This window comes from Strix aluco, chromosome 9 (assembly GCF_031877795.1).
Source record: "Strix aluco isolate bStrAlu1 chromosome 9, bStrAlu1.hap1, whole genome shotgun sequence".
Classification (NCBI taxonomy): domain Eukaryota; kingdom Metazoa; phylum Chordata; class Aves; order Strigiformes; family Strigidae; genus Strix; species Strix aluco.
In genome coordinates this window covers 26,141,866-26,153,649 of record NC_133939.1, presented here as the reverse complement: position 1 = coordinate 26,153,649, position 11,784 = coordinate 26,141,866, and the positions used below count along the sequence as shown (strand labels likewise).

General features: G+C 41.1%; 1 protein-coding gene across 1 annotated transcript; it reads left to right on the top strand.

The window, feature by feature from the left end:
* The first annotated feature begins 582 nt into the window (after nucleotides 1-582).
* On the top strand, nucleotides 583-9,152 carry SAMD7 (sterile alpha motif domain containing 7). Its single transcript, XM_074834601.1, has 7 exons — nucleotides 583-683; nucleotides 820-956; nucleotides 2,077-2,155; nucleotides 4,916-5,595; nucleotides 7,026-7,147; nucleotides 7,849-7,959; nucleotides 8,880-9,152. The coding sequence occupies exons 1-7, from the start codon at nucleotides 583-585 to the stop codon at nucleotides 9,150-9,152; spliced, it is 1,503 nt and encodes a 500-aa protein (XP_074690702.1).
* The last annotated feature ends 2,632 nt before the right edge of the window (nucleotides 9,153-11,784 follow it).

The following is an 11,784-nucleotide window of genomic DNA, read 5'->3' as shown; positions in this document are numbered from 1 at the left end:
GGATTCTTGGCATTCAGAACTTGATCAAGAGATGCTAAGCATCTGAAGAGGCAAGGTCATGCAGGAACTCAGCAACAAAAGCCATAGCTGGACATTATGATGTCTGGCTCACCACTGCAGGCTCTTCTTTCTAGAGCTGCTGTCTCATGACAAGGCAGGTTCCAGCTAATAAAATTTTTCTAAAAATAAAACTGTATTAGAAATGAAAACTCTCTCAAGCAGAGAACCTAACATTCATGGCTATTCTCATCTGTTTAATAGTGATATATGAATTATTGTTGATTGTAAATTGTCCTTTTGTACCCTTGACTGCACATCCTGTTTATTTTTACTGCAGTTTGATTGTATAAAACTACATTATTTAAACAGTGTGGTTAAGGTGGCAGTGGAAATGTATTCTTTTTTAGTTGCTATTAAAAATTAAAAGTGTGATTTGCTAACTCGTACTAAAATGCCGTCAGTTGACAAAAAAAATTTTCTGGTAAAGTTATACTGCAGACAGAATAACTTTCTAATTTACTACATTGACAACAGAACTGTATATGTTTTGTGTCAGAACTGCGGCAGCGGCAAGAGATGCTAATGAGAAATCAGTTGATGGCAGTGAACCCCCAGCTAATGGGCACAGGCCAGCAGAGAATGCAGGCGATTCCCTCCCAGTTTGAGCCTCGACTGGTAGACAGGTATTTTGCACCACTTCACTATTACAACACTGCCATTAAAGAATAACTGTGCATGTGCTGTACCTGAGTATATAAAGATCTTATTCTTGACTCAACAATGTCCTTTGCATGTCTGAATGTACTTTTGTCCTCCCAGAGATCTGTTACCTTCAACTGAAATGATGGCATCAGCTGACCCAAGACAAATTCATATGGCATCCCACCTCGGACCCACAGTCCCACAGCACACAAACATGCCAAACATTTTGTCCAACCGTGTTTACCCAGGCCCAGGTAATGAAGCATTGTCTGCATCCTGACAAGTGACACCATGGAAATGAGAAAGCAAACTGCACCTAATAGTTTTTCATAGATCTATCAGTGGTGCCAATAAACAGTTTATTTGGAAAAAAAAAATCTCACTAAAAGGAGGCAGTCTGCCTACCAGAGATTCTAAACTGTGCCAGTTTAAGTCTAAACACCTCCATTTTAGTTTTTGTTAAATACACTGTTTTCAAAATCATTTGCATGTTTGTGTTCTCTCCTTCTCCTTTTGCATTTTATAACTAAACAGAAGGTTGTAGCTAAACATATTAGTCCAATCAACAACACTTTTTGGTACATTTAACTCTTGCTCATATATGAGCATAGGCTGCTTTAAAGACTACTTCACTGACCATATTCTTTAATCATAATATCACATGCCATCTTAGTCATGTAGGGCAACTACAGGTCCTTTTAATAAAGGCTCAAAATTACAGGGCACAGCTCTAAGGGGAAGGCTGGATACCACAGCATGGCAACACAACCGTGGCACACATGTCATGCTGCACATAAATTTATACATCACTTTATACAAAGAGGTCATATCTTAAGGTTCCTTCTTTGAGATAAGTGAGTTCTCAATGCCACATAGATCTATGAACAGGAATTTCTGGCTTCAGCTCCCCCCCCCCCCCCCCCCATGTCAATCTCAAATAAAAGATTGCCTCAAGAGGAAATGTCATTTAAAATTACATGGCATCTAGGCTGGAAACAGTCTTGAAGGAGCAGGTTTGCTTTGCTTAACTGTTGGTTATTATTTTCTAAGCAGCTATATATACTTCAAAGACATAAGTCACCAGATAAAACCACCCTGCTGACTCTTTCCTTTATGGATAATGGCAGGTATACCTAACTACAGATCTGATCCTGCAAACACCTGATGCAGGACTTCATGCTTCTACTACATATTCCCACCAAAGCAATCAATACAAATAGGATTTAACTTGAAGTTTGCTTTCTGGCAAAGCACATAGTTCAAATCTTAAAAAGCTTTTTAAAGTGTCTCTGCATTGCTTTGGAGTTTGTGCATTTGCTATTGCTTGAGGAAATAAGTGAATTTTACAGATTTTTCTTTCCTCTTCCCTTTAAGGATATAGTTTTCTGCAACCAGAATCCATGGAAGCTGTGGCCAGAAGACAGGAACTGGTTCAAAAGCAAAATATTGCCAGGTAATCAATAGCAAGCTTTGCTCTGAGGTGTGTGCCACGATTAGGGCAGCAAAAGCAGTTAGAAATCATTAAGTCACAGACTTTTTTATGGGTTTTTATTTACAGCAATTGAGATACTTTTTCAAGTCACCCAGAGAAGCAGAGGGCCCCTAAGGTCTAAAGCTACTGAACTTTCTGGTTGTCCCTATTCTCCTTTTAGCCTTAAAATAATACAAGAAAAAGAAACAAACCTCTCAGCTTGGTTAAAGAAACAAGCAGCAGACTTCAGTCCAAGCCCTTGAACTCTGGATCCAAACACCCTGAAGTTACAAAAAGTCAGAAACAAGTGCAAACTTTACAGCTGCGTGCTATCACACACAACATTTTAAGCCTCTACAGCTGGGCCCTTGGGGTAATTAGCTGTGTCTCTACCCAACCAAGGTGGACAGCTTTCCTAGTTTAACCAAATACCCTGAATGTCAGGGTGACTATAGAGAGTCCAGTTATTTGTACCAGTTTCAGTGTCATCAGTAGCTGGTCAGGTAGCCACCAGTGCCCTCTCTCACAGACACATCATTTCCATACAGGAACTCTAACCTCAACCACTCCTGCACTGGGCTCTGGCACAGTACAGAGCAGCAGTGCCCCTCACACAAAAAGACTAAGAGCAAAGAACACATAAATTCCAGTTAGGCATCTCAAGAGAATTATGACAGAAGTGTTTTGAGCTCTTCAGTCAGCAAAGCTTGATTACTGAACTCCTCCAAGCACAAGATTTGCATTAACAATGCATTTCATATAGCTGATGTCTGCAAGCAGTTGGTGCTAATTGCTGTAAGGGGCCTTCAGACAAGAATGCGCCCAAGGACATAATTTTTGCAACTGTGATGGGTACATCCCAGAGAGGGCAGAGAAACCAACAGACACCTGTGGTAATCAAAGATAAGGAAGCTGAGAAACTTTACAGACAGAGCAATGAGTCAAGACAGGGCCTTATATGAAAAAACCTCAGAGTTCATGGAAAGGACACTAAGAGACACCTATTTAACAACCACTAGGGACCACCACAGACCACCAAAAACCCCCACGGAAGCTCCTCAGAGACCCCCAAATTTTAGTAGCTTGCACAATGTATTAACATATGCATGAATATAGGTGTTTACTTCTCAGAAATTACATGAATATTTCTTTTATTGTATATAATAAATGTGCTTTTGTCTTTCGGCATGCGCATTAGGTGGAACAATCCCCCGTGCATCCAGCACTGCAATAAAGGATGCCTGCCTTCTAAAAGCTTCAAACTAAGTCTTAGAGAGTTCTTTTGAGACCAAATTTACAGCAACACTGCCACATGGCAAAAAGTCTGAGAAAAACAAGCAAAATAGCTTCCAGGAAACATGGCCATCACATACATCCTCAGCAGAGCCAGGCCTGCCTGTTCAGGCTCTTCCCTCAGCCCACCAAACCCAGAAAAACCCCAACATAAAAGATATGAGATAACCTTTTACTCCAGTCTTTTACCATCCTGGCAACTTCAGCTAGCTTCATACTGCCTTCTGCAGCACACATCACCTTTAAACCTTGCATTTCCTCCTTTCATTCTTTATAGAAATCAGGTGTTGGCAAACAATCTCCTGCACTTACTGCAGCTGTGCTGCTGAGCTCCTGGGCCTAAATCCTTGTTCTCCAAGGGTTTCTGCCTCATACCAAAGCTCAGTCATCTCCTGTCTGCTGATTCTTATGGGAGCAAACTCTTATCAGCAGGAGTAGTCAGGAATGTAATGCTTGTTGCTGTTTTTCTCCACTTCAAGAGCTGTGTGTGAGCAGTCACAATTGGGCAAGACGTACAAGGACATGGTACACAGACAAAACACTTCCACTGGATCTCTGAAAGCAGATAATAACTTGGAGGTTGTTGCAAAGATGAAAAGAAGGCAGACAAAAAGCCCTGAATATTATGGAGTGATCAGCTAATTCCTCCATATAACAAACACCCAAATAGATACCTTTTTGTCTGATCACTAGCTTTCCTCCAGAGAAAGCTGATGCCAGCAAAGGTTGGTACAATGGAGACACATACTACTCCTTATACTCTCCACATCTCACTGGTAAGCCCTCCTACCCACTATGCCAGGGGCAGGAAGCTGGCACAGACCCTGGAGCACTGGCTTTATCCACCAGGAGGGAGATCAGTTGAACACTTACCACCAGGATCTCACCCTTTCACACCCTCAGAGCCATGCTCAGGTGCCACTACGGAGAGTTACTCAAGAGACTTGCTCACATTAGCTTACTCTGAATGGATGCACAGGTTCTGGAGATAACATAATTCTAGTTCTTTATCACTTACAATATCACTGACATTTTCCAGTTTTCAGTATAATTTTCTGACTGGTAATGTAAATCACTTATTTTCTTTGACCCTTGTGACCCTGGAGAAAATTTTCCAAATCCCATGTGAGCACAATCACTGTAACAATGCCTGGTTTGCCAATATACAAATAACACTTTTTTGTCTGAAATACTACCCAGAGGCATCACATGGAAGATACATTTTCTCTTCCTTTTAGTTTACTATATGTATCTGGCAGCACATTAAATACAGCCAGGATTGCCATTCCATCTGCAGTCAGTGACCTCTCACAGGTAACAATATAGGGAGGAGAGAAGAAAAGCTGTACTCTTGCCTATCCAATTGTCAGAGTTTTAATCTGCTACTGAAAAAAAAGAGGTGATGAAGGAACTGAGTGACCCTAACTGCTTGTGCTCTGTGTGTCTCAGAATGGAAATGGAGATGAGTGCTATTTTTCAGCAAAAAGAAATGGAGAAGGCTCATCGGAAAGGGCTACTGGGACTGGAAGCACCTTTCCTTTACCATGGGATGGCAGCTAGTCCCATTGCTTTCCGTGGCAGGCATAGACTGCCTGAAGGCCATCTTCCTGGGGATTTATATGTTCATCGTACCACCCTCGATGAAATTCATGGCAACACTATGCTCATGGCAACCAGCCCGTACCCGCCAGTCAGCACTTTGCAAAGGGAGAGGGGACGTCGCCCAGGGAGAAGAGCTGGAAATCACAAAACTGCAGACTGTAGTGCCAATGGCACAAAGAACCAAGCTGATGACAAAACTACGGACTCTGCTTCAGCTGCAGGAGATGATGAGAAAGAAGACAAGAAAGAAGCAGAGGTGGAGACACCAAACAAACATGAACAAAGCAAAAACCAGACTGAGCCACCTGCAGTTGCCAAAAACTGTAAAGAGTTTGAACAAGGCTTGAGAAAAAACTGTGCTACTCATGAAATTTCTACTGAAACCAACAGCTGCAGCAACACAAATGAGAAGGAATCTAATAGCTCCTGTGCTGCTTTTGATGACAAGTACATGTACCCTTCTGCAATCCCATTCTCAGCGTTACCATGTGGATTTCCAGTTCCCAGCAACCCACTGCTACCTTCAGGTTTGTCAAGTCTCCAGATTACAGTTAGAGGGGCATGTTGATATTATTTATTTTTATTGATTTGCTCTCTTATTTCTTCTCTCTGTTTTAAGCAAAATTTTGGTATGATACAGTCACGGCAACTAAATGTAGAATTCATATGCTGCAAATAGCAGTAACTTGGTAAATTCAAGTCAGCAAAGGTAAAGAATGGTTTTCCCCACCTGCAAACTGTGCAGCTTGCTGACATAATGGAGGTTTCAGCATCGTAGGCAGCAGTGCTTTACTTTGCAGGACAATGCAAATGCACAGCAAAAAGTCACAAAGCAGCCTCCTAACTGTTTCAGTGCTCTGTGCCATGCACTATACTGCTGCAGGGTGTCATCCCGTGTTTGTATCATTCCCTGGGGACAACACACTTGTCACCCCTAAGTTGTCAAGTTAGCAGCACTCTGAGATTCTCTGCAACTCTGTTCAACGTGTTACATTCTCTCCTCTCCTGGTGGTGTGGGCGAAACGCACGCAGCACGCAGCATACTGATCATAAACCCTGTGTATGTCAAACAGGACAAGGAGTCTGCTTAGAAGCTGCACTCATTTAGGAACAAACTTATCCCTGAGACTTGGTCTCCCCAAGAACAGAGCGTACGACACAGGCCTCTTGAGCCTCTGTACAAGAATCGTCATTTCCAAAGCTTTGCAGCTCTTGTTAAATGCACCAGTGCCAGTGGATGAGCCCTGGAAAAACTTCCCATTACCTGAAATGAGAAGAGGCTGGGGTGTTTGTCCAGGATCATCTACCAAAGACATACTGTATCACTGAAAAATATATAATCGTAGAATCACAGAATCATTTAGGTTGGAAAAGACCTTTAAGATCATCGAGTCCAACCGTAAACCTAACACTGCCAAATCCACCAGTAAACCATGTCTCTAAAATGCACAGTAAGTATTCAGTTCCTGTCTGCAAAAGGAATTTCAATTAAAATAAACAAAAATGCAGGATGCAATTGTGAGCTAGCCTCTCTCTTCTGCCCATAACTTTTCCATATGTCCTTGTAACTCACAGTAGGCACTATGGGCTAGCAAAGGCTTGGTTCTGTTCTACTGAAATATTAGTCAAGTTGAAATAACAGTAAAGTCTAAAGAATCAAAAGCATTGGATAATGTATTCAGTAGAAAAAATACTGCAGTATGATTTGTATGTGTAGTGGTACGTAAGGTGCCAGCAGTAAACAAAAGAAGCTACCAAAAGAAAACCCTCCAGAATCAGCTACTACTGACTATCTGGTGATTTTAGTGTCTAGGACTCCCATGTCTGCCTGTGACTACACACTGCTGTTAATGTATTAGGTTCTGGAGAAGTATAAAAATTCTCATGTTAACAATCATTTTCTATTGATTTGCCAGCAACGTTCTACAAATATAACATTCGTGTTTCCTCCTCAAAGGAGCTCATGGCCTGATCCTGAATGGAGAAGACATTTCTTCCATTGAAGACATTCGTAAGTGGACTGTTGATGACGTATACAACTTCATCGTTAGCCTCCCAGGCTGTTCGGCTTATGCTGAGGTGATTATAAACATTCATCACATTTTCAGATCTTTAGGACCATCTAGATTTAAAGGTCATCAAACAAATGTAAATGCTAGAGGTCAATTGGTTGTCACAAAGTTACAAAGGTAGTAATAGTTTTCATTGTGCTTCAACATATGAAGCCACTTACTTCTTAAGGGGAAAGCCCAGCAGCAATACAATAGTATAAGAAAAGTATCTTAATTTTTTCACTCCACATGCCCTGCACAGTTTTTATGCAGATTAAAGCAATTCTGCATTCCTGGATATTGATATAACCCACCTACCACCCCTGAGCTCTTACAGGCATCATTCCATTTGAAAAATTAAATATCATTAGAAATGCAAGAAAAGAGGTTGAAATCTTATATCTTCCTGGTAAAGCCTTAATAAGATCAACACTATTCTCTCACTGGTAGCAGGCTGCTCACTTCCTAAAAAACCCTAAATAACTAAGTAACATTGAAACACTACGAAGTTCCCACTTGCCAAGAACAAGTAGATAAGCTACAGGCAAATGTGCTGATATCCACACACCTGAACAAGAGACCTCATGCTGCAGTTAGGAGATAAATACAAAGATAAAACAGTAAAATTATTATTTCCTCCTTTTGTTGTTTATGTCTCAGGATTAAGCATAAAAAATAACCAATGAAGTCTGTTTTAGCACACCACAATGTGTTTTATCATTTCATAAGATATTTAAAGATCACGTTATTGATGGAGAAACCCTCCCACTGCTGACAGAGGAACATCTCTTGGATACCATGGGATTAAAACTCGGACCAGCATTAAAAATCCGCTCTCAGGTACGATCATTAAATGTATGCCAAGATGGCAAGTCACAGAGACATGAAAGAGTCAGAAGCTAACAGGATGAAATTTCTCCAAATTAAATTTTTTTCTCACTGATAACTACCATATTAGGAGGAAAGAAATGACTCCAGCATAGTTTGCTTTTGCTTCTCTGCGTGTTACAACAACACACAGAGAGACACTAAGGGGAGGTTAAGACTGACTGAGAGACACTTAAAGTGGAGTCAGGATACAACAGCACTGGGGACCAGGCTGAGGCTGGAAATGGAAAAGACGTGTTTGACTAATTAACTCAGCTTCACTCCTCTTTTCCCTTCCCAGACAGTAAGAACTGCTCTGGCACACGCTTGCTTTTGCTCCAAGCTGGCTTTTGAACCATACTAAGTAGAGGTTTCTACAGCCTTTCTGGGAAAATCATCATACGTGTTTCAGGGACAGGCTGTCCCTCCATGGTTAAAGTTTTCTGCTCTTAATTTCATCCCTTAATATCAACTCTGTGTGTTTCTGTTGTTGCCTGGTTCTTTCCCTTTTCTTTAACCCCTCACTCTCTCACTCTTCTCTCATTAAAACCACCTTCCCCACTCCTGCGTGGCAGTTTACCTCCCATGGTTGCACCCATGGGTGCTACAGCACCTAGAGAGCAAAAAGAGCCTGCTGTCAGGCCCAGCACTCTGGGCCGTTTCCCAAGCTGAGTATTGCCAAGCTCCTTCCACAAGAGCCTGGGCCTAGAAAAATATGAGAGAGGGAAATTGAAGAGATTTTTTTCACTTTTGCTAACCACTGATAACCCTTTGAGATGGTTGGGATCTCCTGGATGTCCCTGGCATTGTTACATGACAGTCAGCCTTGATGTCTAATGGCTTTAACACTATCTCAAGAAGCAACTGCTGCAATTGTGCTTTTGTCTTTAAAGGTGTCTCGACGTCTGGGCAATGTGTTCTACATGATGAATCCTCCTCTGGCCGTGCCCCTGCCACCTGCTCCAGGCAAACCCCCAGATCAGCCCTCTGACATAACCTCCCCTCTTCGCGGCAACAGCAGTGGCGATATGCTGGACAGTCCCTGCTCTCAGGACCCAGAAGCTTCAAAAGCAGTGGAACAGATCATTTCAGAAAGCAGGGAAAATCCATGTGACACAGCTGGATCTCAGGCTGACTTCCAGATGATGACTTTCCAAAAAAGTTGAGCTAAGTTCAGGATATAACATGATCTTAATAACACAGGAACCTCTAGTTACAAAGTGTCTGAGAAGTAGCTACAGCCTGAAACCGCTGTGTGACTGGGGCTGAATGAAATAAGCCACAAATGCAGCATGAGGAAGTGTGGTATCTGAAAGGCATTTAAAAAATGCAACTACATGTTAGTGCAATTATTTTCAAGTGCAATTCATTGAAAAGAATACCAGTACAGTTAACAGGTACATCTAATTTTTCATTAAAGCCCAGTGTCATCACTGAAATCTGTCAAGAGACTCGGAGTGCACTGTCTTACAGTGTGTTCCTGCAGGCAGCTGAGAAACTACAAGGAAAAGTTACAGCTTCCACACATAGCTGACTTCTGCTTCTGTGGAAAAAAATGTATACAGAAAATTTATATGGAATTCATTGGGAGAGTACAAAATTACCTGCAGAATTACCTAGACTCAGCAATTTGAGTTAATTCCATTGCTATTCTAGAAATAAGCCTTTCTAAGTGCCTGGGAAGGGTATGCAGGGTATAGACAAGATACACAGATTAAACCCTAGACATGAAAATATCGTGTGTAACAGCAATTTTAATTATTCCGAGGCATTCTTATCACTGGGGTTTGAATTTGTTTTGTATGATTGCACAGCTGAGATGAGTTTAGGAGGAAGCATCAGCAGACTTTGCCATGAAGACCAGTCACTGGGACAGGAAGGTTCCTGCAGGGAGCAGGCTCAAAGCCACCCGGTTCCTGCCAAGCTCTGCCACAGACCTGTCCCCTCAGCTCACCTGGGCAAGCCAAGAAAGCCCTTCACTCAGCAGCACGCTCAGTGCTCTTCATTTTGGAAGAGGCCATCAATTTTAGCCTGAAAGCTCCCTTTTTGCTGCAAAAATATGGTTTCCCCTCACTTCTGCTACTGATGCTTCATTACCTCACAGCAAACAATAGAGTTTTTAGCTAGGGATAAATCCTCAGCACTTTATTGTGATTCCTGTGTGAATTACCTTGCTTCCCTCTTTAGAGGTTTGGTCATACACTGGTCTTCCACGTAGGCTTTGGAAGTCATTATACTTCCACTCTCCTTGCAAGAATACTTCTTTATTCCGAAGGACACACAAATATTTTTGATAAAATTAATTTCTGTAAATTGAGAGTTGATAGATTGTGGATCTGCTGTATACAGCTGCTTTAGATTCTCTCCCCTTTGTTTAGTTTGTGTGGCCTCAAGTACTTCAGAACCAAGAGGTATGCTGCTGTTTAGATGGTGAGCGTCTAAACACATGAGGAGGGGGAATATTTCCATATTTTAGACTTTTACTTTAGCCTGAGATAAATTATTTTATATATTTGTGCACTAGATAATACGTGATTAGATGTTTGCAAGAGCAATTTAAGATGTTCATCTTACTATACTGTTCAAGCTTTGCAGCCTTCAGAAGGGCAAATAGCTATAGTACTTCTTTTCTGAACTAGCAAAGTCTTTCTGTGAAAGGAGTTGAGCCTGATTCTGCTTTCACTGAGAACTGCCACTGACACCAGTTATGGCAGGTTTGGGCTCTGTGCGTATATCTCCAAATACTGTAACTGGAGTGTACGATTTAAGGGTTAACCAATAAAATCCAGTAAGGCCCAGTGCAAAAGCATGGTTTGCTATGCAGCAAAATACTCCGAAGTTGCAGACAGACCCTAAAGTAATCCCCTCCTAAGTGAAATGTTGACCTTTTCATCTGTGATCTGGTGAAATAATGGGAGTCTTTCCCAAGAGTCTGTATTATGTCTTATGCATCATCTTTGGGTATTTTTCATATAAGAAACTATTTACTGAATACTCAATAGTGTTCAAAAAAAGCAAAATTATAACCTGAAGCTGGAAAGTTTAACTATAACTCCGTAAGACTGCCTAAAAGAAGTACAACAGCAGTATTAATCTTGAAACAGCAATTAGTTAGCTCTTAATCTCAATTGATCTCAAAAAGTGTTGACCACTGTTCTCTTCATCAACTTTTGTACATTTTTTCATGGCTTTAAAATTTAGTAAGGCAGCCTGGAGAGTTTTGTGTTGAATTGGGTAATGTAAATGTTTACTTTTTCAGATTCTGGATGAAACACAATTAATGTACAAAATCATATTCTGTTTGAAATGCTTTTACCTGTTATTTTAACACATCTTGGATTAGGTACACCAGAAAAAATGTTTTACTTTTACAGTAGATTTAACTATTGTGACTTCTTTTTTTTAATGTAGTCTGTTCATATACCGCGAGGGAAAAAGACAATAGGTTTATATAGTAAAAGTGCTTGTTAAAATCAAAAAAACCAACAGGGACACCAATTCTGTTTAGCACCTAAAACAATTTCTAACTTTTCTTTTGTACGATGGACGATCGTGTTGACAATGTCACTTCCTAAACACAGTGAATGAATTGGTTTTCAAATGGCATCCTACCTCCTCATTGTAAGAAATATTTGACTTAATCCACGTGAGACCTTCTCCACCCTAGAAGAATCTCTCATACGTTTCCAGGTCAATGAGGCCACGAGATGTCGCTGCAAAGCTACGAGAGGTTATCTACTACCCCTCAAAGGGAGATGCAGCACACTTGGAGTACAGGTGGCCTGGTAAGAGCAAGGA

Bases quoted from the DNA above. Each gene is read 5' to 3' on its own strand.
- SAMD7 (XM_074834601.1), top strand. From the start codon at position 583: ATGAGAAATCAGTTGATGGCAGTGAACCCCCAGCTAATGGGCACAGGC. The intron at 5,596-7,025 runs GTTTGTCAAGTC...TCCTCCTCAAAG, and splicing joins CAACCCACTGCTACCTTCAG to GAGCTCATGGCCTGATCCTG. The intron at 7,148-7,848 runs GTGATTATAAAC...TCATTTCATAAG, and splicing joins GCTGTTCGGCTTATGCTGAG to ATATTTAAAGATCACGTTAT.